This window comes from Periplaneta americana, chromosome 12 (genome assembly GCF_040183065.1).
Source record: "Periplaneta americana isolate PAMFEO1 chromosome 12, P.americana_PAMFEO1_priV1, whole genome shotgun sequence".
Classification (NCBI taxonomy): Eukaryota; Metazoa; Arthropoda; class Insecta; order Blattodea; family Blattidae; genus Periplaneta; species Periplaneta americana.
Genome location: NC_091128.1, coordinates 167151002 through 167177456, shown reverse-complemented (window position 1 = coordinate 167177456; position 26455 = coordinate 167151002). Strand labels below are relative to the sequence as shown.

Genomic DNA, 26455 nt, shown 5'->3' with positions numbered 1-26455 from the left:
TAGGCAGTGTATTGAAGACCGTCATATTGTACATGAATAGTGAACTTTATTTTCGTAACAGCTGAGTCTGACAGAGGATAGATGACGATCTGATTTGTGTCTTATATTCAGATTATGAATGTTCTAATTAGTACTAAATGTGTCTTGATTTTTAACATAAAAGATCATCAAGAAAAGAATGTACTCACAAGGTAAGATCAAGATATTCTTTTATACACACACCTGCCATTTTTCTATGACTGTAAAACAGAAACAATCGATTCAAATGAGTTGGTTCAGAATACTAATCCAAATTTGATTATATAAAATGAAAGTATACCATAAGCAGAATTCAATTTAGGAGTAATATATTATATGTGTATTTTCCAGTTGAAGTGATAAACCAATTCCAAACTAAGAAACTTTTTAATTATAGATTATTTTTCATTTAATCTAATACTGAAGGAAAAGTAGGCACTATTATATGTATTAAACTTTTTTATTGCACGCACTGGATTTATCAACATTAAGTGCTAGATTGTTTTCATTAAACCAATCATTTATTAGCTGTAACACTATTATAAGTATCAAATATGAATGAGGTCTCGCCCACCTCATTATATTTTGCTCGACTAGTATGACTAGTCAGTTTGTTTTTATACCATTAAGTACGAGAAAAATTCGTACCGGCACCGGGAATCGAACCCAGGACCTCTCAGCTGTGCGCGCTGAGTGCTCTCTAACCAACTGAGCTATGCCGGGACCCGATTCACGACGCCGGCCGAACTCCTCTCGTAGTATCGTGTTATGGCCTTACTCCTGCACTTGAGACGATACACGTCATATATGTACAGGAGCGCATATTACATGACTTTATGGCCATAATGGTATAAAAACAAACTGACTAGTCATATATAATATAATAATAATAATAATGATTTATTTTAGCTGGCAGAGTTAAGGCCGTAAGGCCTTCTCTTCCACTCAACCAGCAAAAAGTGTATATACATATGCATGAACTTACAAAGAATCCAACAATTTGATTTAGATGAGAGTTACATGTATACAAAATTATTTACAAATTAAACAACAAAATACTATGAACTATTAATTAAACACTGAAATAAACTGTGTAGCAGAATTAAACTAAAATACATAGAATGTTAATATATTTCAAATAATATTAGATAATAGAAAGAGATTATTACGAGACAATTAAAATACAGCACAATCAGGATGATGTCTAAAGAAAAAAGTAACAATGTAGTCAGTGATAGTTTAAATCAGTATGATTGGAGTGAAATGCTAATAAGGTTATCTTTTAAGCTGTTCTTAAAAGTGTTTGTTGTCTTGCAGCCCCTAATACTTTGTGACAAGGAATTCCATTGACGCGAGGTGGATATTGTAAAAGATGATGAATAACAGGATGTTCTATGAAGAGGTATACTTAGCGTGCCACAGATAAGTGATCTGGTATTTACGTCGTGGTTAGAGTATAGATAAGAGAAACGAGACGAAAGGTAATTTGGTGTTGAAGTGTGCAGAATTCGAAAGAGTAAAGACAAAGAGTGTAAAGTTCTACGTTCTTTAAGTCGGAGCCACGAGAGACTTGCGAAGGACGGTGATATGTGATCATATCGTCGGATGTTGCACACGTATCTGACGCACATATTCTGAGCTCGCTGTAACTTGACTGACAGTTCAGAACTTAGGTCACTTAACAAAACGTCACAATGATCGAAGTGCGGCGTTACTAGGGTTTGCACTAGGGTAAGTTTTAGTTGCTGGGGCAAGAAGTTTCTCAAGCGACTCAAACAGTGAATAGAGGAACAGATTTTTTTTATCGTTTCTTTAACTTGAAAATTCCAACTTAGATTATTATCAAAAAAGAAGCCAAGATTTTTTACGACAGATGAATAAGGGATTAGCGTGTTGTTAAGTCATACTAGTCGAGCAAAATATAATGAGGTGGGCGAGACCTCATTCATATTTGATACATATATGATGTTAACAGTTTAAAGAAACTGTTGTTGAATATGGCCATAAAGTCATGTAATATGCGCTCCTGTACATATATGACGTGTATCGTCTCAAGTGCAGGCAGTAAGGCCTTAACACGATACTACGAGAGGAGTTCGGCCGGCGTCGTGAATCGGGTCCCGGCATAGCTCAGTTGGTTAGAGAGCACTCAGCGCGCACAGCTGAGAGGTCCTGGGTTCGATTCCCGGTGCCGGTACGAATTTTTCTCGTACTTAATGGTATAAAAACTATTATAAGTGTTTATAAAGTGATCATATCATTTGCTTGAGAAAATCACCCTTGTAATATATCCCAAATTTGGAAATTATTTATGATTGAGACTAAATCGATAATATAAACTAGAAACAATAATAGATCTAAAGTTTATCCCTGGAGAGCTGCGTGCTTAATCCTAAATTTCGAGTCATTAATTTTCTGAATATTTGATATATAAAGGAGGAAAAATATTTTAGAAGAAGCTTTCAGAAATTTACTTGGCATTTCATCATCTCCAGGTAATATAATTCCTCTTCATTAGTTGAATTAATTTGAAACCTGAAAGTTAAATTTTAAATGATGTGTTACATGAGTAAATTGAAGCATTTTAGGAACAATATTGTAACTATAAGTTGTTAGTGATATTTTTAAAATAGTTATTAAAGAAATTTGTAATAGAATTTAGATATTCTATTTTATTATAATTTATTTTTGTAAAATAATTACTTTCTACTCTAGAATTATTATTATTATTATTATTATTATTATTATTATTATTATTATTATTATTATTAATATAAATAGGTCTCAGAATACTCATATAAGTCCCTGTCATTTTTCAACAATTTTACAATAATGAAAATTGGTATGTATAGAACACTGTCCTTCTGCTATATGAAAAAAAATATTTTTACGATAAAAAAGTATTTATATATTTTTTTTTTTTTTCCAGAATTCCAAATAGTGGCAGTTTACTGTGCAGTGATGAAGCGTTTTCCTCATAACTCATAAACATGTTAACTTTTTCATTTTCTCTGTCTTTTATTTTATTGTTGAAACTCATGTTATAATATCATGCTCTTTCAACTACATTCCTTAATAAGTAATATTTTTTTTATTTTGTATTAGAAGAAAATACTGATATTTGACCATTTTTAAATGAATTTATTTTTTATCAGACAATCAATCAAAGGTAGCGAAGTGATCTTGCATTATATTGTAGATGTGGCGTGCATAAATACACATAAAAATTTTCATCACAGAATGTTGGACATTTTTTGAGTTATGTGGGAAATGCATCATCACTGCACAGCGAACTGAATTTTGAAAAAAAAAATGTAAATAATTTTTTTTAAATCATAAAAATATTTTTTTTCATATAGCAGAAGGACGGTGTTTTACACAAACTATTTTTCGTTATTGTACAAGATACAGTAATGGAGGAAAAAAATGTTGAATATTTCCAAAATTTTACTACTGTAAGTTGTACCTAACCCCTTAAGGTCGTCTATTATCTTATATCTTCTTCTACCCCGTTCACCATTCCTTCCAGTGTATCCTTCAGTAGGTAGTTTCTTCTCAGTCAGTGACCCAACCAGTTCCTTTTCCTCTTCCTGATCAGTTTCAGCATCATTCTTTCTTCTTTCCAACACTGCTTCATTTCTCATTCTGTCTGTCCACTTCACACGTTGCATTATTTCCCATATTCACATTGCAAATGCTTCTCTTCACTTCACCGTAATGTCCATGTTCCTACCCCATACAGTGCCACACTCCATACATATATAAAGTATGGAATGAAAATTCATGCCTTTGCAGTATGTTCGTAGGCTACGTATTTCTGTGGAATGAATCCAGTTATAGTTGTAAAAAAAATGGTGACTTTTTAAAGTGTAATGCTTTATATTTCCGACGAGAATTTTTGTGTGGAGACGTAGTATTTCAGTTGGTAGAGCAAGAGACTGCAGACCAAAGGTCCTGACTTCGTGCCTGAGTGGTGGCAGGATTTATCTCGCCATCCAATGTCCCTGGACGGCTCCAGGATGTACTCAGACTTCTATCAAATTGGGTAACGATTCTTTCCGTAGGTAAATCGGCGACCAGAGCGTGGTGGTGACCACATCGCCTTCTTCTCGTGCCGAGATCAAGAAAACATGTGAGCTATGACTCCGTACGGCGTCTCGGGTATCATATTTTTACAATTTCTCCTCAAAATTCTTGAAAGAAATACAAACAGCGAATCATATTTTGTGAGCTGTATTGGTCTGAGTGTAGCTACGATAGGTATCAGCAATTATAATCTTTTCAAAGCAAAATTTAATAGTATTTTTTCCCTAGTGTCTGATCTATTAAAGCTGTAAGCATATTGTGCAGTAAAAGTTACGATATCTCTGACAAGAATATTTTAAATTATGAAAGAATTGATTTCTTGAGAAAGTTTTAATTAAAGATTTACTGTTAGTATTTTATGTAATGATACTAAATATCCCAAAATTTGACTACATCGTGTGAATCCTGAATGAAAATTGTGATGACAAAATTTCGTCCGAAGAATTTTTAATTTCACAATGTTGTAACGCTGTATTTTGTAAATAAAAATATGTTTACCCTTCGGTGATGATGCTCAAGCTATCCATACGCTGCTCTAAAATCAAACATTCATAGTTGAAAAGACCTCCCTTGTTTTTATTTCCTTTATTTTAATATTGTTTTAATTATTTTCCTGTAATGTAGGGTCCACTCCTTTGGAGTAAGGGTTAGCGCGTCTGGCCGCGAAATCAGGTGGCCCGGGTTCGAATCCCAGTCTGGACAAGTTGCCTGGTTGAGGTTTTTTCCGGGGTTTTCCCTCAACCAAATACGAGCAAATGCTGGGTAACTTTCGGTGCTGGACCTCGGACTCATTTCACCGGCATTATCACCTTCATTTCATTCAGACGATAAATAACCTGAGATGTTGATACAGCGTCGTAAAATAACGTACTTAAATAAAATAAAAAAATGTAATGTAGAAAACATTTCTATGTTACATTATATTTTTCACAACTTCGTAATAAATTATTGCTTTTCCATTACTCAACATTTCTGGCTACAGTATTAAACATTACATTACAGCAGACTACTAAGGAAACAGTCTGTGTTGTGCAGCGTTGCCAAATTGTATAATTAAAAATTTGGGACATCCGTTATTAGGTACTTCATGCTAAACTATTATTGCCAACATATTGTTGATTAGTAATTTGGCAATGAGAAAACGAGAGAGAGAAAGCAAACTAAAAGTTAGCTATGCCAATGCGCGTCCTTGCAAGGGAATTCGGGACTGCGAGTAAGAAATTATCTGAGCTCCAAGGCCGTAGGCCACATAGCTCACTACGTATATCGCCGTTCCAACCAAGGTACTCGCATCTACAAAAATAAATTAATAAGATAAAAGCAAAGTAATTAAATATTGTTAACTAAATATACTTTATCTCCTCTGTTTAAAATTATTTAATCCTACTTTTCTTAGAAATGCATTCAATGTTTTATAGTTCATATTCCATAAATATAACTCTGTTAGTTACAATAATTTTAATTTTATCTCATATTTGTCTAGTTGCTTTTTCATTTCTTATTCTCTTATTTTTAAACATATTATCTAAAATACCGCTAATTTAAATGTTATCTCAAAAATTTATTGTGTTTCTGCATTTCGTACCACATTATTCTAATTCCGTTATTTATAAGTTTCAGTCTCCCGTGCCTCAAAAAATTATTATTTTATTTTATTTTTATTTTTTTCATGGTGTTAAGTAATGTGTGGAAAAGCTTTGAAAAATTGATAGAGAAAATAAAAACAAGCAACATTATCCATGTAAATACGTAATTAATTTCGCTTTGTTTTTTAATTACAACTAATTTTTGGTTCATATATTTGCTTATATTACAACTTTATCTTCACATCTTTGTTTAAAAAGTCTAGACATTTATTTATTTGTTGCATGTAATACTACAGATAGTGCTCAAATTGCCACCGTGAGTTACACAGGCTTCTAAGCACATCATAGACTGTCTTACCATATAGAGGTGCATGCCTACCATTTCCTGATTAGAACACATTTTGAGCACAAATACAATATCATATAAATACTAATAAAATCTCAATAGCAAATAAATCTCGAAACTTCCACCATCCACAGGGGTGTATGTTAGGCCTGGCGGCGCCAAGGTACTATTTTTCCAGGTCGGATGGCGCCAGGACACTTTTTCCATTTTGAAAATATCGTCAAATTTTGCATTATTTATAAAAGCCATATTCTATTCATATTTAAACAATTTCATAGTGAGGTCTACTCTGCAGATCTAACTAACCATCTCTTTATTTAAATTCGAACCCATGTATTTTTGTCTGACATTTCATAAGTATTCCTGCGGAAAATGTGATGATGATGATGATGATGATGATGATGATGATGATGATGATGATGATGATGATGATGATGACAACGAAAATAACTACTGCTGATACTACCAAAATTCCAGAGCCAGGGCACTTTCCTGTTTAGAAATACACCACTGACTATCGATTGTTTTCAATTTTCAGGGACCTATATCACGAAAGTAGGCCTAAAAATTACAAAAGTACAAATTTACAGGAAGTAGTTATTGTAGCTGCAAATTATAGTAAAATGTGTTTCACAAAACATTCGAAAATATTCCTGTAACATTGATTTATAAATATAGGCTATGTTATGAGTGATATATGTAACAGGTTTTGGTTTACATAACAGTCAATGTTGAAGTTGTATCAATAACACTCTCATTAGCCATGGGTGCAAAACAATAGAATGTCAACTATAACACCACAACTAAACATGGTGTACTACGTAATAAAGAATAACTATGGACTTTTTGTAAATCATTTGAACATCTCCCAGTATTGTCTTTAGATCTACCAGTGTATTAATGTGTCATGTAAATTGATTTCTTTTATATTTCTGCATATAATACATGCATTTTTCCTTTTAACAAAACACACTTCAGACAATTTTAGGATCTAAACTAATACGGTATAACCTCAAATTTAGCTGTTTACCCAAATCAAGAGTAGGGTAAGAATTTATTACAAAATTTGTAACATGTCATTTGTAAAACTGTAAACAAATGACAATTGAATTTGTAGTATCATGGCCTGGAACCTGTTATTTTCTACTTCACTCACATATTTACAAGAGTAGGCCTATCTTTGTCAAACACAAAAATTTGTGAATTTGTAAATTTGTAACTTTTCTTGCCTGCAATTTGTACTTAAGTGAAATAGGGCCCAGGTGTCTATAATGAGCAGATCCTCCTTTTTTTTTTTTTTTTTTTTTTTTTTTTTTACAAGGCCTGCTGATTTAATAAACATGACCCACTATAAATATAACATAAAAACTAAAGCACATGAAGTAAAAAAATACCTGCAATTAAAAAACAAAGTGAAATTGGTTATTTATATGTACATGAACTTTATTGCTTGTTTTAGATCCTCTATCCCTTCCTCAGATTTCCCACGTATTAGTTAACACGTATATTTCCTTACTTTGAAATACATTTTCTAAAATCATTTTCATTTTACATAATTGTACAAATATTTAGTATTTTTGTACTTAATATTGCAGGTAATAATATATCAACGTCTTCATCACCAACAAAATTCCGTAATTTCTCCCTGTCAGCAAAATACATCACTGACCCCTCACAAATACAAATGCTATTCAACTTAAATGTGTTGCTACAGCCGTAAGATCTTGGAGATCTCCAGCGGGATTGAGGAACCTGGTGTCATCGTGTGGGAGCTTCTGTTATGCGACATGGCATCCTGGCTCATCGTGTTCCTCTGCATCATGAACGGCGTCAAGTCGGTCGGCAAGGTGGTGTACTTCACCGCCACCTTCCCCTTCGTCATCCTCTTCGTCCTCTTCATCCGAGGCGTCACTCTGCCAGGAGCCTGGGAAGGCATCCGCTTCTACATCTCCCCGCAATGGGAGCAGCTCCTTAACGTCAAGGTAACAATCAGAGGGCTTTTTGTGTATCAACAGATTGGATGGTTTTAACGATAAATTAGAAAAGTGTTTGGGTCTTTCTCTTCAAGTCTAGGATATGTTGAAACATTCTTTCCCAGAGATTAATAATTATAAAGAAAGGATTTTCCTCTACAGAGAATTTGACTACGCTTGGAGATACAGTAGGCTTAATTATCATAAAATATAAAATAATCATATTTACTTACGTAGAAAACATATTAAAGTAGTGAGGTTTTCATTGGCATCACATGACATTTAGTTACAGATAGTTTGTTATAAAATTAAAAACTTAAAATGTATCCATTAAAGTCGCATGATGTGATATCGTTATTAGAAAATCATGTAAGCATTATTTTCTTAAATTAACACTGTGTTCATATCCTTCGAGTGGACTGACACACACTTGCTTCCCCAAACATTATAAACATTTGAATTGGGACTCCAAATCCAGCGAGAGAACTCATATAGGCTACACTCGCTCTCAAACCATAAACAATTGAATCTACACTCCTCATCCGTTGAGATGACTGATGGGTTCTTGCTAGAAACCATAAACAGTTGAAATGACACTACATATCCGTCGAGAGGACTCGAGAGAAACTCGCTCTCAAAGAAACCAAAAGAAAAAAGAATAATTGAATTTTCACTCCATTCACATCCGTCGAGAGAAGTCATACAAACGTACTACAAAATAAATTCGTTGCTATATTGAATTTTTATTTTCTACTGAATGACTTGTGCGGTCATGAAATTTTGTAAGTTTTAGATTTTTCCTCTTTACAACTTGGTTTGCTAAATTTCAGATTAAACATACGTTCTTGATTACACATTTTCTTATAGTATCTAAATTCTATGTAATAGCCTATACACACGTTTTCGACTAAAAAGACAATCTCTTCATTTCAAGAATAGTAATTTTATAATATAACTGCACTTGTTAAATAATTATGCTGGTAGAATAGAAGCATTATCATACTTGAAAAGACTATTCCTATATTTACTCCCAAAAAAATAAAAATTAAATATAGGTCCAATGGTACAACAGAATATCCATTACAACGTGCAAACTGAAAGTTGCAAATTTGATTGGTGGATAAGGTTGCTGCCAATCCTGACGCTACGTCACTGACGTTCACATTATTTTTCTGTTGTGTTGCAGGTGTGGGCAGATGCAGCTGTTCAGATCTTCTACTCTCTGGGTCCAGGCTGGGGTGGTATAGTCAATATGGCAAGTTACAACCATTTCCGCAATAACAATAAATGGTGAGACATTCCTCTGGCTATATTTCGATCGTATATGTGAACAATTTCAGTTTTCGATAGGGTTAGTTTCGCATAAGCCACTTTCTTATTTGTGACCACCAAGTAGTCTACTACATATACGCAATGGATGTTGTCGATTTAGATAGAAAATGTATTATAATTAAGTCCGGATTCTTAATTTCAAACTTGTTCTTCATCTCGGAGTTGACAAAAAGGATCCGATCTTATTATTTATCATTCCAACCAGTTGCCTCATACGAGAAACACCGAGATGCGCCATGGTCATCTTATTTGACCTCCAACATGGCGCTAGCTGCGTCACCACTTCCGGTATGAGATAGCGTATTCCGAATCTCACCGGTCCGGTGGCATCAATGACGTCACGTTGCAGCGAAATAAGGAACAAAACTGCTGGAAGGATCGATGGCTGTCATGGCGACTGTACAAGTTGTCTGTGCTACGCTAGCAAAATTTTGGGAAATTTTCGTACTCCAATCTCGTTCAAAGAAAAGATAGCATAAACTATTTCTTGAACCGGTAGTAGGCCTAATAACGGGTCCGTTGACATGTTCGCTCATAAGCAATTAACATATTGTTTTTACGTTGTGCTCATTACAAACAATACAGCAGAACACACCGCCATGACACAACAGTGCACGATGTTATTCGTCTGCTAATTCCCGCCCTATAAAAGAACCAATCAGATTCACTGATGGAGACTGCCACCACCTCTGCAAGTTGATGGCACCGGTGCGACACCGGTGGAGCATCAATGACATCATCGGTGGAATTCGGAACACCGTGATGTCATCGGATTGCTCACCGGTGAGATTCGGAATACGCTCAGTGTTAAGTGTGCCATGAACCTCGGCTCAAGATAGTGTAGGTGCGCCATGATCCCCTACTGAAGATAGTGTTAGATGCGCCATGATCCCCTGCTCAAGATAGTGTTAGATGCGCCATGATCCTCGGCTCAAGACAGTGTTAGATGCGCCATGATCCCCGGCTCAAGATAGTGTTAGATGCGCCAAGATCCCCGGCTCAAGATAGTGTTAGATGCGTCATGATCTCTGTCTCAAGATAGTGTTAGGTGTACCGTGATTCCGGGCTGAAGATAGTGTTAGATGCGCCATGATCCCGGCTCAAGATAGTGTTAGGTGTACCGTGATTCCGGGCTCAAGATAGTGTTAGATGCGCCATGATCCCGGCTCAAGATAGTCTTAGGTGTACCGTGATTCCGGGCTCAAGATAGTGTTAGATGCGCCATTATCCCGGCTCAAGATAGTGTTAGGTGCGCCATGATCCCGGCTCAAGATAATCTTAGGTGTACCGTGATTCCGGGCTCAAGATAGTGTTAGATGCGCCATGATCCCCGGCTCAAGATAGTGTTATTTGCGCCATGATCTCTGTCTCAAGATAGTGTTAGGTGCGTCATGATCCCGGCTCAAGATAATCTTAGGTGTACCGTGATTCCGGGCTCAAGATAGTGTTAGATGCGTCATGATCCCGGCTCAAGATAGTGTTAGATGCGCCATGATCCCCGGCTCAAGATAGTGTTAGATGCGCCATGATTCCCGGCTCAAGATAGTGTTAGATGCGCCATGATCTCTGTCTCAAGATAGTGTTAGGTGCACCATGATCCCGGCTCAAGATAGTCTTAGGTGTACCGTGATTCCGGGCTCAAGATAGTGTTAGATGCGCCATGATCCTCTGCTCAAGATAGTGTTAGGTGCGCCATGATCCCGGCTCAAGATAGTGTTAGGGGCGCCATGATCCCGGCTCAAGATAGTGTTAGATGCGCCATGATCCCCGGCTCAAGATAGTGTTAGATGCGCCATGATTCCCGGCTCAAGATAGTGTTATTTGCGCCATGATCTCTGTCTCAAGATAGTGTTAGGTGCGCCATGATCCCGGCTCAAGATAGTCTTAGGTGTACCGTGATTCCGGGCTCAAGATAGTGTTAGATGCGCCATGATCCTCTGCTCAAGATAGTGTTAGATGCGCCATGATTCCCGGCTCAAGATAGTGTTAGATGCGCCATGATCTCTGTCTCAAGATAGTGTTAGGTGCGCCATGATCCCGGCTCAAGATAGTCTTAGGTGTACCGTGATTCCGGGCTCAAGATAGTGTTAGATGCGCCATGATCCTCTGCTCAAGATAGTGTTAGGTGCGCCATGATCCCGGCTCAAGATAGTGTTAGGTGCGCCTTGATCCCGGCTCAAGATAGTGTTAGATGCGCCATGATCCTCTGCTCAAGATAGTGTTAGATGCGCCATGATTCCCGGCTCAAGATAGTGTTAGATGCGCCATGATCTCTGTCTCAAAATAGTGTTAGGTGCGCCATGATCCCGGCTCAAGATAGTCTTAGGTGTACCGTGATTCCGGGCTCAAGATAGTGTTAGATACGCCATGATCCTCTGCTCAAGATAGTGTTAGGTGCGCCATGATCCCGGCTCAAGATAGTCTTAGGTGTACCGTGATTCCGGGCTCAAGATAGTGTTATTTGCGCCATGATCCTCTGCTCAAGATAGTGTTAGGTGCGCCATGATCCCGGCTCAAGATAGTCTTAGGTGTACCGTGATTCCGGGCTCAAGATAGTGTTAGATGCGCCATGATCACCGGCTCAAGATAGTGTTAGATGCTAGATTTTCGAAAACAACATCGACCAGTACTTGAGCGCAATAATCTACTACCTTAAATTATACACGGAAGGTGATGACAAAAATGAAGATTCCGATTAAAAGTTAAGACTATAATTCCCAAATCTGTAAACAAAAATAATTACATGCTGTATTCTCCTATCCCTAAACAAAGTTATGATTACAATGTGGACCAAAATCATTTACGGATAAAACAATGCGGTGGGTTAAAATGTTTGTGGACTAAATGTCCAACAGGACGAAACAATACGTGGAACAAATATCCGACGGGACAAAATACAGGCCTTCGATATCTCGTGAAACCTACCTGCGCGTGAGGGAAGAAAAAGGTGAACTGGGAAGCTCCCCTCCCTCGTTACACTTCCACTTGCAGCTAGCTAGCTCACTTTCCCCCAACCATAAGATTCTTACAATAAGCTACGGCGCACACACGCATTTAGTTTCACGAGATAACGAATGACCTGTAACAAAGTGAACCAGATTGTTTGTGGACGAAATGTCCGATGGGGCCATATGTATTGGACGTACTGTCTGTGGATTTGTAACTTGTCTACAAAGGTGGGAACTTTAACCTCTGTCAATCCTGTGGACCTCAATGACCTGCGATAAGGGTACATTTACCATTATCTTTGTTGTTATTGTAGCGCGACATGGTGAAAGTCAACAATTGATGATATCAGCAACTCAGCACGTTTGTTCTTCGCACCCAAGTCGCAAACCATACTTTTTACCTGAATCTGAAGTGGAAATTACTTAAAAATACGCGTATTTCCTTCAGAAGTGCAAACCAGATGTATATGCCGCATGTTTCCCGGACGGAGTGAGTAGCGAATAGAGATTATATACAGGATGTCCGGGAAAGACCTGACGAAAAAGAAGTAATTATATATCTGAAACTCTTACAGTTATAACCTAAATGTTTTCACAGTTAGAAAGAGAAACTCAATAAGATTTGTCACCTAGCAGCATGTTACACGCGTTCGCAGCGTATATAGTCAGCCTTGCTCTCAGAGCTGGGAATGCAAGTTGTGCGTGTACCAAGTGAACAGACGAACAATGTTTACCACAGTAGAGAAAGCAGAATGCGTTTTATGACTGGCTGAATTTAAGTCAGTCAAACATGTACAACGTCGTTTCCAAACGGACAAAAGCTCACAGTAACAGGTAACACATACCTGGAAATGCTGCGAAATTACGCTGTCCCACAACTACCACCAGAAACCGTGTTTCAACAGGACGGAGCCCCCCACACTATGCTAACCCTGTGCGCGCTTTCCTCGATGACACGTTTCCTGACCGTTGAATTGGAAGAGGTGGACCTACACCATGGCCATCACAGTCGCCGGACATGACCCCACTGGATTTCTTTCTGTGGGGTTTGTGAAGGACGTGAGTTACGTGGCCGAATCTACGAAGCAATAAGACTAGTCACACCGGAGATGCTTTCGTATGTGTGGCAGGAGATTGAATATCGCCTGGACATAGCCCTGTTCAAAATGATGCTCATATAGAGGTACATTAAAACTTATTGTGTTTCTCTTTGTAAGTGTGAAAACTTCACGACAATAAATGAAATAGTTTCAGAGATATAGTTATTTATTTTTCGTCAGGTCTTTCCCGGACAGTCTGTATAATGGACACTGAGCGAATATTCCTGTTCTGTTTTTCTGAGCACATGCGCTCCGTCCGCGTTTAGTTTCACTTTCAAGCGCTAGAGGTTAGTGTAATCGAGCACACGCCAGAGTTCAACCATGCGCTGAAGAACTGTGATGGAACAGTTGTGTATAGCGATCAAGGCAAAGCAGATATTATTGCCAGAGATTTAGAATCACGGTTTCAAACAAACAGTCTTGCAAAATGTAATGATAATTTCACTCGTGATGTAGAATTCATACTTCAAAACTATTTCAGTAAATGTCCAGAAAGTTCACCAGAAATTATTTGTCCTTCAGAAGTAAGAAACATAATAAAAGATCTAAACGCTACGAAATCACCTGGTCCTGATCATGTTCATAATCAGTTATTACAAAATCTTCCTTTACCAGCTGTAACACATCTCACAAAGATTTTCAACTCTTGTCTTCGATTAAATTATTTTCCCTATGAATGGAAGAAAGGAGTTATTATTGCACTCCCAAAACCAGGAAAGAGTCCATTATATCCGGAAAATTTAAGACCAATTACTTTATTAAATACTATGAGTAAAATCCTGGAAAGAATCATCTTAAAATTTATTTCACAACAAAAATGTTACATACCTAATGAACAGTTTGGATTCAGAGAACACCACAGTACAACACATCAACTCTATCGTTTATGTAATCACATAAATTCCACTATAGTTAGTGGTCAACACACAGTTTGTGTCTTCCTAGATGTTGAAAAAGCTTTCGATACTGTATGGCCTCAAGGTTTGCTTATAAAATTGATAACGTCTGACCTACCTGATACCTATGTGCATATCATAAAGAGCTTCCTAACAGAAAGAACCTTCAAAGTGAAAATCAATAACACATTCTCTTCCGAAAAAACAATAAATGCAGGTGTTCCTCAAGGTGCAGTTTTATCACCTACACTTTTTAATATCTATACAGCAGATTTCCCTCGCCACAAAAACTGTCGTTTCGCCCAGTATGCTGATGACACAGTTATATTCACTTCAGACATGGATATTCACATTGCATATAATAATTTACAGGATTACTTAAACAAGATAGAAAATTGGCTCATAAATTGGAAAATAAAAATCAATGCCTCTAAGAGTTCTGTAGTAATTTTCACTAAAAGAAGACCGCAAGAACCATTTGAACTGAAACTTTTTGATGTAGTAATTCCAAATCAAAAAGAAACAACTTATTTGGGAATACTTTTGGACCATAGACTTTCTTTTAAGCCTCACATGAATAAAATTGCTGCCAAAGGATATGCTATGTTTCAACGTTTGTATCCTTTATTCAAGTCGCCATCGCTGAGTTTGTGGACTAAGAAAACTTTCTATATAACAATAATCAGAGCTAGCCTCCTATATGCATATCCAGCTTGGTCATCTGTCAATGGGTCTCTACTGAGAAGACTGCGTGGTGTACAAAGAACAGTTCTGCGCACAATTGCTGGAGCTGATTACACAACATCCAATAAATTTTTACATGACGTTTTGGACATAGCATCAATTGAAGAGTTTTCGGAAAATTTAAAATTCAAATTTATACAAACATTGAAAAATCATCCAAATCCTCTGCTACAGAAGTTTAATCATCAAACATAAATAATAAAACCCAAGTTATACCAGCCATATCTTTTACAAATTCATCATGGTTTAACATCAAGAACTGAAGAACTAGACTGAACAATTTCAAAGTGTTATAAATTAAAGGAGGAGTCAAAAGCAAGTCAGCTTGATCTCCGGTCATATAAACTTTCAGTGAAACAAGATGTTGGTTGGTTGGAGTTCCTCGATAATAATAATTGAATGCAAGAGTTGACACACAAGATCCAAACATCGCCTACCTTGCTGTATAATCCAGTAACGGCTTTGCTTCCAATAAATTCAAGTTAAAAGCTTTTCCTTATTTATCAGTGATAAACTAGCCGTAATAATAATTTTTATGTTTTATTATATAACAAATTCTATTATAAAATAATGCGATACAAAATTATGTATCAAATTCGTTTAATATTTGTGTACAATATAGCTATAGGCGTATGATTTTACTTCTCATGGGAGTTTTGTTTTTCCATTGTCAGTGATATCACACCATTACATATTTTAATTGTTGATGGGGTCAACGTCTCAACTCTCATTATAAAGGAACTCTAGAGTCTAGACATGACAGATAATGATGGATTTATTATTCCATCGGTCCAATTTACTTTATTTGAGTAGGTCTACATAATGTACCGTACCTAGATTAATTGTATATGTTATATTTCCGCTGTGTCGACTGCTAGCTGGTATGATGTCAGCGCCAACTCTAGAGAAAAAGCAGAAACTCACGCTCAAGCTGGAGTGAGGATCTTCACCGTTAATGATATAGGTTTCTTGTATGAACTGAAAATGTTAGTGTAGATCGACGAGAATTAAGAGCGAAACTTACAGAGAGGTCTCTCTTCGTAGGAGATTCAAAACAATGTTGATACATTAAATTATTTTCATTGCAGGGACTCGATCGTGGTGCCCTTGGTAAACTGTGGCACCAGTATTTTCGCAGGCTTCGTCGTGTTCTCTGTTCTAGGCTTCATGTCGCACAAGACGGGAGTTCCCGTATCAACAGTCGCTACTGGAGGTAAGATGTCTTAATATTTCAGATATCAAGTTAACATTATGCCCTACAACTGTTACATTAAGGAGACACATATGATTTTTAAAGCTTCCACAATTTTCACCAAAAATAAGGACTGCCACAAAAACACTAGTGGTCAGCTGGAAACTCTCACTCTTTAATTATGTAATAACACAGTATATGGTACGTGAACATTGCAGTGTACACCGCTACTATTATAATAATCTTGATTTGCGTATTTATTGACAACAGAAATAAATCATTTGACACGTTATTGCACAGACATACAGTAATATTACGTTAACCTATTACATTTATATTTCGTTTCCAAGGCGAGTCTCAATAAATACACTCTTAGAGATTGTATCATAATTATATAAAAACTCTATAGCTATATTATGGTACTGCGAAATCTGAAACGACATTGTGGCGCCATTGTAATAGATATTATACTCCACTTACCGACAGCATCGAGCACCAGCCCCTGTGGCCTAATGGATAAGGCATCGGTCTCCTAAACCGGGGATTGTGGGTTCGAGTCCCACCAGGGGTAAACATGTGTTTTTTTGTGGAATGAAACGATGTATAATTATTCACAAGTATATTAAATTTGTCTTAGTGTCGTGTATTCGTAAAATGTAACTATTTTATATATTTCTAAAATGGAACAACTCTCTATACGATATTCACACTTTCAGATTGATAATGATGAGTTATGTTTTATTGTATTTATGTATCATTCCGCAGGACCTGGACTGGCCTTTGTGACATATCCTGAAGCAATTACCATGCTGCCTATGCCACAGTTATGGGCGTTACTTTTTTTCTTTATGTTGTATTTACTTGGAATGGATAGTTTGGTAAGTCTGCCATCTACTGTTGTAAGTTTAACCTTTCACACTGCTCAGTAAAACTGCCTTCATTTGTTACAATGCAAGTATAATATAAAATAATCCCGTAAAAATCAATATAATTTATATTTGCATAAAATCAATTATGGAGGCTTAGAAGGAAAAATATATCATGACAAACCTATAATCTGTTATAGATTTACAGTGAATAAATTGATGTACAGTACAATGCAATAGCGTGACCAAAGACTTGTTATATATTTTTTAAATCGCTTCAGCACTTATAAGGGTGAATTTCACCAAACTCAGATTAGTTATACACAGTAAGTTTTACTCTCTGCATTTAATCTGAGGAATAGTGGTTATGAGTTTCACGTTTCATCCGGATTCTGATTAATCTCACTTTGAGATTTACATCGTGTATTGGTTGTGCAATTTGCAACGAGTTGGCAATTTGTCATACTTTTCGGAGGCCGGATCCGGAACTTTAACCAACTGCAGAGGTCATCAGGTTGAAAGGAATAGCGTGATTTGTGAATACACCACATTTTGACATGTTGTATTCGGAGAATGGAGCAGTGTTGCCAATTCAGCGGATTTTCTGCTAGATCTGACGTGTTTAGTGTTAGTTTAGCGGGTAAAATTTGTGACATTTGTTTTGCTGATATCCCTAATCACAATAATATAATATGTGATCAGGGCCGATATAGGAATTTAGCGAGGGTTTCAACACCCACAACGGCAAAATGGTTTTTACGTTGACAATATAGAGTTTAGCGACTTCTGCTATGTTTCGTAGCGGATTTTTTAAAAATCGAGTTCGCGACACTAGCCTCAGTGTTGCCAAGTGGACGGAAATTCCATCAAAATTTACGGAATTTCAATGTAGCAGACGGGAAAAGAATGGCTTTGACGGGTGACAGATTTTCTGGCTGAAATGACCATTTATATCGTCCTTTGACTTTTATAGGTGCTGTCATTTGTAATTGTTTAATTTTGGGGGGGAGCGTAGACTAACAAAGCACATCAACTGCAGAACAATATAGAGGCAGATGATTTGGATGAATTATTGTCATTTTAATCAAGATTACTAAGGAAGTTGCGTTAATATTTGCTTTTATTTGTATATAGATATATTGAGTGGGTCTTACTTTTTTTTTTTTTTAATTTTGACGGATTCTGACGCATTTCCAGGTGATAAACTGGCGGGGATACAATTTATGTGTTGGCAAAACTGGCGGGGATACAATTCATGTGTTGGCGACACTGACTAGAATGGCGCGAACTTCGTGGTTCGGTCTGTAGAAAGTAAGTGTTTGTTCGAAATCGAATGACTTTCCTTTCTATTTCATGAATGTTTAATAAAATTGGATGTAGTTTATAAATTGGTGGTTTAGAATATCATGTTAAATTTAAATGTGTGCATTTCTTGCCTTTGAACCGCCCCCTGGGAGAACAATTTTAATTGCTGGGTGGCAATTTCTCCGTCAACTAACTAGTATGTGAAGAAACATATTAACTAAGGTAAATTACCAACATAGTTTAGAAAAGAAATTTGCCAAATCTTAAGTAGGCCTACGTAACATTTTTCTCACTTGTCACTTAATTTTTAATCTAAATAAAATGTGTATGATACATTCGAAAACAATCCTTGAATGCACTTACTGTACTTTATATCCCTAATACCTTCAATTAGGCGTTTTTGCCCATATAATATCATTAATAATTTTTTGGTATATCATCCTGTACCGATATGTAGCATATTTGTGATCATAACCTATAAGTAGCTACGTACATTACATAGGCTATTTTAATCATCTGCCGTGGCTAATCACTTGTATCTACCTTTGTAGTTACATTATTAATTTATTTTCCCTTTCATAACCCAACTTGCTTCATCGCTACCTTACTTGCCTTAAAAAAATTTCAGCGTTATGGATCTACTGCAAGACTGAATTTATCAGACTTCACTGTTGGAATCCCAAATACTGTGACTTATCTATAAATGTAGGAAATCTAATAAAAGTGCATAGGCCTATATATAACGTCAGAATCACTGTAACTGCACTCAGTTTAGGCTTCAGACGCTTGTTTATATTGGAGTGTCAACTATTCCATCAATCTCCTTTGTACAATAGATTTGTATAAGCCTAAGGCTAACCTCTTCATCGCTAACAATAATCCTATCAAGCACTTTTGGCACAGGAGGAGTTTGAGGTGAAACTAGCGCTGAGGTAGTTTCGGTGATTTCGAAAGTGAAAATCGTTGAATTTATAAGGGATTTTTTTTTTTTTTTTTTTATAGAGATACAGTTGATTGTATAAGCAAGGCATAACAAAAGCCTAACCTAACCGAACGTAACCCATCACAGATTCGTATAATGCAAGGTGTATAAGCAGAATGCGAAGGTAACTGCCTCAGCGCTAGTTTAGCCGAATTTGATTGTGTGCTATAACCTATTATTAACGGAGAATTTAATTTCGCCGAAATATCTGTAACTTTAGCATTTTCTCTGGAAGCAGATCACGCTGTTTTGCTTGATGTACAGACAGAAAAAAAAAAAAGAGAGTTGCAATAGTAATAGTAATTTATTCACCATAAAGATTTTTACAAATGGCTTCGTCAATCTTATTTCTAAGTCTTAATCTAGTTTCTGATTATACTATAGGCATATTTATGAATTTGTAGCTTTGTTATTGCAGGACATCTGCTGACATGATTTAAGAAGAATTGTATCTAAGATAGTATAATAATAATAATAATAATAATAATAATAATAATAATAATAATAATAATAATCATCATCATCATCATCATCATCATCTTAACAGCAATGACGACCTATATGCCTTCACAATTACACATTAGTAGGCACTTTCATGCAAGGTCTAAAGACATAAATTCCTCTACAGTGTATGGCATATGATGCAGCAGCAACCTGTTGACTATGCTTTTAAACTTCTTTTGTTTACTACTTATTATGGAGCTTGGAATTTTATTATACATATTTATGCCTCTATGTAAAATACTTGTAAGACTTGTGGTAATTCTATGAGTGGACAGATGGACATGACTTGATGTTCTTGTTTGATACATGTGGTAGTCTGAATTCAATTTGAATTTTGCTTTGTTTTTATGAATGAAAGACACTGTTTCTAGAATGTATATACAAGGTACTGGCAGAATTTTGAGCTCTCTAAAAATTGCTTTACTTTGCGACCTTAGGTGCTTGTTTCATAATTTTCTTCTGTAGCTTAAAAATTTCCGTAATTTTGCTTGTTGCGCCCCATAATGGTATGCCAGACTGAATCTCGGAATGTATACAGACGTGGACAAATTATTAACAAAATGGACGATTTTTATGATAATTCTGTTTACAAAATTTTACTTTTCAATTTAGACTACATTTGACAATTCTGGATATTTCCATCATTACAGTAGACAGAAATATGCAAAAATGTCAACTGTAGTTGAAATTGAAGAGTCAAGTTTTGTAAAAATATATAATAAAAGTCTTCAATTTTGCTAATAATTTGTAAATTAGCAAAATTGTCAACTGCATTAAATTTTGTAAAAATATAGGTAATTTCCTAGAAGACGGGCAAAATCCAACATGGCTGACGAAAACTACCAAAAACGTTCTGCCAACTATGAAGTCCAAAAGTCACCAAACATCACAAAATCAAAGATGAAAAATCAAATATATATTCATATTTTTAAAGAAGAACAAGCCCTCCAAAAAATGAAAATATATTTAATTTTTCGCCTTCGATTTTTTTGGCGTTAGGTGGCATTCGAACTTCATAGTTGGTAGTACTTTTCTGGCAGTTTTCGTCCGCACTTTACCCCCAAAAATCACTAAAACACAAAACAAAACATAATAATTTATCATCTTATCAAATAAAATTCAATTCTCATCGACGTCTTCAACGACAACCACTTCACTTCAAGTAAATGACACAGGCTTTAAGGCAATCTAAACTTAAACCATGCAGGCAACAAAGAACTAAACCAACACTTTGTCGTACAGTCAACTTTGCATAAATAAACCACGTGTTTACACTAAATGAAATTCTCTTCGAACACTTTTCACACCTTAACTTCTACAGAAAATTCAGTAAATAATTCCTTTAAACCACAGAAAAACAGGTTTCTTCTCAACATTCAACACAATCCTTCTTCACCAGCGAAAGAACTAAACCAAAATCGACAGAAAATTTAATGGATAAATTTCAGAACACGGTTTCCTTCCTTTCCCTCTTACTTCAAAATTCCAACCTTGTGCACACAAAATAAATTATTGGCACTGAAAAGTGGCTTTTCGTAAGCATGATGATGCGCATTCGACAAATGCAGCCAAATCTACAATGTAACACCACTCACGTCAAACAACCAAGAACAACAGGACAACGTCATTATCCATTCAAAATTAATGAAAATTCTACTAGAATAAATGACAACTATAGCCAATCAAATCGAAAGAAAATCACAAAAATCATAAAATGAGAAACTTTCAATAGCTTTAGCCATGAGACACAACATAACACCACTCACGTCAAACAACCAAGAACAACTGATAACGTCATTATCCATTCAAAATTAACGAAAATTCTAGAACAAATGACAACTATAACCAATAAAATTAAAAGAAAATCACGGCGACACCTAGTACAAAAAACCTAGAATTAACATGTAAAAGTCACTAAAAGATCACTAACATTTAACTCTGAAATAAAGAAGTTGGTAATACTTACTACATTCAACCAAGTGCCCGTCTTCTATGAAATTACCAAAATATAAAACAAAAATCTTCAGTTTTGCTAATAATTTCGAAATATCCTAAATGTCAACTGTAGTACAAATTGAAGAATCGAATTTTGTAAAAATATACAACAAAAACCTTCAGTTTTGCTAATAATTTGTAAATATACAAAAATATCAACTGTAGTCCAAATTGAGGAGTTAAATTTTGAAAAATATACAATACAAATCTTCAATTTTGCTAATAATTTGGAAATACACAAAAATGTCAACTGTAGTCTAAATTGAAGAATCATATTTTGTAAAAATATATAATAAAAATCTTAAATTTTGCTAATAATTTGTCCACGTCTGTATAGCCAAAATACATAGATCTGAGAACTTCATTAGAGGTTGTTTTGCTTAAAATTCTGAAAGCATGAAATGACTGATGAAACTCTATCTCCTGCATACTAAAATATGCCATCTCTTGGAAAGGCCCTTCCTAAATCTCAAAAGAGGATCACTATTGTCAAGAGACTCTTTCAAATAAAGGCCTATAAAGATAATGCGGGCGCGCTTCCGTACAGGGGCAGCGGCATTTCTCTAAGGTTAGAGCCCAGTTTAGATGTGTATATTTATTAATCGAAAATTAGGGGCTATAAAATATTGAGAATAGGACGCATGTTTATATGACATTTTTTTTCGATTAACACACTACTTTAAGCATTGATACGAATGAAGTAAAAGTTAGTATTTTACTGTGGACCAAAATAATAAAAATGGGAGTATTTTCCTTCGATATAATTAGGGGCATGTACACTTCCGATGGCTATGGTGGTCAGGGCTGCCGACAGAATTTATGGGCCCCTATTCAATACTGTACTCAGACCCCCGTTGAAAAAGTAACAATTACAAGTTACTAGTTATTCTAATCATAATAATTATTTGCAATATAAATAAGAGATAACCCCATATACAGATACAAACTTAAAAATATACACTTTTATTACATTGAAAACTTTTAGCAAAACTTCACATTAACATAATACATTATGTTCATAAAACATTATTCCTAAACACCTGTAATTTCTAACTTGCAGTCCAACATCAACAAACAACTCTTCTTGACTTCACTGATGCAAAATCATCAATTATGTCATCAAAATATAAAGACCTAGCAAGATCGCTCTCCAGACTAAGGAGCCAAGGTTACTCAGTCGTTCTCAACACATTGTTTATCTGAATACATTTTTTATTTTCTTCATTTTGCTGAAAGATCTTTCGGCATCAGCAACTGTCACAGGAATTTTATAGAATATTGTAATGGTTATACAAATATTTGGAAATAAACTGTCCAGTTTTAACTCCCTCAGACTATTTATGAGATTCATAGGTTTCAGTGTGGTTTACCCTAAATTAGAGGTTTCAGTGTGGTTGACCCTAAATTAGAGGCATGAATTGATTTTAAATTTTTTGGCTCATCACTGATCTCTTTGTTAATGTCTCCATAATATTTTTCACGCAGTCTAGCACCCATATTAATATCTTCCAATTTGTTTTGTCTCTCCTTGTGATTTTCAGCTCCCAACTTATGCCTGTACTGTCCATTGTGCAGTTAATCTATAACCGGTAATACTAATAAACAGAATTTACTAGACAAACGACGACGAAAAGACGAAAGTTTTGACACGAAACATACAATATACTGAAAAGGGAAGGCTGTGACTTCGGTTTGGGAGAGGCCACTAGCATATTGCAGTGGGCCAGCGGGGATTTGGTAGTTAAAAAGGACAAACCAATAAATAATTGAACGTGTTCGGTACAAATGACAGGAACATAGTTCAGGCAAATGCTAGGGCCCTCAATTGTCGTGTTGGTGAACGTTAATGTGGGAAACCGATATTCTATTATATAAAAGTCAAATATTTACATATGAAGTGGTAATTTGTATTAATTCTACTATTGTTGAGTTAATATGTCAGATTTATGTAACAAATGTTCTTACAAAATTTTATAGTACCGGTATGTATCTCCGAATAATTATTCATGATATTAAAAAGTAATCAGACTCACATAATCTGATGGGCCCTTATTGCTCATGGGCCCTTATACATTTGCCCCCTTTGCCCCCCTTTCTCGGCGGCCCTGGTGCTGGTTACTTTAAAGCAAAAATGGCATACGGTATCTTAATTTACTTCCTTATTTGCGATGAAAATCACCAAACTGTAACCATAATAGCAAAAATGTTGTTTAATAATACTAGAATAAATACTATTCCTTTTATTCTGATCACTTTTCCCTTCAGTAGCTGACAAAAGACCAAGGTGAACTGCACACATGTAATGTCTAACAAACACTATTGAACAGGGTGTAGTCGTAAATTAATGATACCGGAATGCTCTGATCTTGGTGGTCGTTAGGTTTATTACTATGCCAGTATTTATTTCGTAATTCGTTATATTTTATATTTTACTTTGGTAAAGATGTAGGCCTAGCCTATGCTTTTCATGCTGAGAAATTCTCTAGTGGGGAGAGCTATACTGTGCAATCAGCACTCTCAGGTACAGCGGGCGCCAATACATCACAAAAATCATAACATAGGTTAATGAATAGTGAAATAATAAAAACAACAACGTCAATTTTACTAGGTACAATTCTTTTAAACGACTATTTTAAAACATGGACATACTGGTACTGAAAATGTTACAACTCTTCCACAGTTTTGAAACTTACAACTAAAACTGAAACAGTATACTGTCACTGCTAGGCCAACATAAAAAATCAATATGGTTCTAAATTTACAAAAACTTTACAAAAATATTGTCTTTGTCACTTCTAAAACTTCGTTTTTATTTTGTTTCGCGCATTCGCATGTCATCAACAGATCGATGTTTCCTCACACAGCAAAAAGCAAAGATATTCCTTCTTTTTGTGAAGTTCCACGTGTGTTATCTTTTGTCTTTGTTCTTACTTTAGGAACTGTGTCATCAACTGAGTAACTCTGTTGCAGTTTGTCCAGATTGAAGCGTTGATTTCCGGTGTAACAGATGAATATCCGAAACTGCGGAAACACAAGCAGCTGGTCACAGCACTCTCGTGTTTCTTGATGTTCCTGGGGTCTCTCTCATGTATCACCAATGTAAGTACTTATTTTATATCATCCCTAATTGAAGAGTGGATCATTCCATGAAAGTGCGACATTTTCACGAAAAAGAAAAATCTCACAAATCTCTGCTTGTTATGTATAATTTTTTTCGTTGTAACCCGAATTTTTTGGGTCAATCTAGGGCATCCAACAGCCACTGGACGAATATTAGACCTACACACTTTTATCACAACCACAACACATTTCAAATCTTATTGCAGTTTAATTTGGAAGAATTGATAGTTTCCCTTCATCAGGATCTTGAACTTTTAGTATTGACACCTATGTTGCGGCCTGATCAAAAACTTAATATTGTTAATCAATATATCTGGCCCAAGCTCATATATCCCCTGCAAATGGCTCCCTTACATAAATTATCTCGAAGTTTTTTGGAAGACGTTGATAAGATCCTTCGAAGCTCTGTTAAAGACATGCTTTTCCTCCCGGCTGATATTCCAAATAGCATGCTGTACGCTAGTAAAAAGTTAAAAGGACTTCAGTTAATACACGCTTCATGGGAAGCTTTTCTTCAACATTGTAACATCTGTCTATCATTAATCAGAGCAGATAATCCGCATGTTAACATGATGAGACAGATGTCGAACTCAAATCGTCGTGTGATTCCCTCTGCGTTTCTTTTCCCGAAGACTTTATTAAAGCTACAATTCGAAATTTTCGAGGAGAATTGCGAGGTAGTGAATATGAATCATGGAAGACCCTTCCAGGACGGGGAAAAGGTGTTGAGATGTATAGCGAAGTAACAGCCGCCAACAGTTGGATTGCAAACAAGAAAGGACTTTCGACTAGTGAATGGATATTAGCCTGAAAATGACAGCAAATTTAGCAGCTGTTCGTTCCGTTCCCGGCAGATCTCTCGACGGTACCCGGTGCAGATATGGCTGCCCAGAGATTGAAACTTTAGCACACGTCTTGGGATTCTGTGAACAGGGATTGCTCTTGAGGAACTCTAGACATCATCTTGTAAGATTCAAAATTGCTGCCGCATTAAGAACTAAGGGCTGGATAGTAGAAGAAGAAATCTCCTGTCTAGCTGAAAATGGGTCAACGAGACGAGTAGATATTTTAACGTATAATGCTGACACTAAACAGGGCATCATTGTGGACCCCACGATACGTTTTGAAGTAGGATGTCATCAGTCAGCCGAGGTCCACCTTGAGAAGAAGTCGATCTATGAGCCTACAGTCAACTATTTCAAGCTGAAATATGCCTTAATTCACGTTGAGGTCTTTGGCTTGCTCATAGGTGCTCGAGGGACTACACCAGCTTTTTTCGAAGAATTTCGACGGAAATTTGTTCTGCCAACATCTTTGAGGGATGACATTGTGATAATTGTGTTAAAAAAATCCTGCCAAATCCTAATTAATCACATGGTGCCACATTAATAGCAATTGTAATGTTTCACGCCCTTTTCTTTGTTTCTCTTTTTTTAAATTTAATACCTATGTTTACATATGT

General features: G+C 36.0%; 1 protein-coding gene and 1 non-coding gene across 4 annotated transcripts in view; both read left to right on the top strand.

The window, feature by feature from the left end:
• Ntl (Neurotransmitter transporter-like) overlaps nt 1–26455 on the top strand; it is a 115799-nt gene that overhangs the window by 59709 nt on the left and 29635 nt on the right. For all 3 annotated transcript variants that reach the window (XM_069842513.1, XM_069842512.1, XM_069842514.1), the window contains 5 exons: nt 7751–8018; nt 9196–9299; nt 16118–16242; nt 16987–17099; nt 24844–24972. In XM_069842513.1, coding sequence (XP_069698614.1) covers nt 7751–8018; nt 9196–9299; nt 16118–16242; nt 16987–17099; nt 24844–24972 — 739 coding nt within the window. The remainder of the gene's footprint in view (nt 1–7750; nt 8019–9195; nt 9300–16117; nt 16243–16986; nt 17100–24843; nt 24973–26455) is intronic.
• TRNAR-CCU (transfer RNA arginine (anticodon CCU)) lies at nt 16720–16792 on the top strand. The gene has a single exon. It is a non-coding gene; the product is annotated as a tRNA-Arg (tRNA).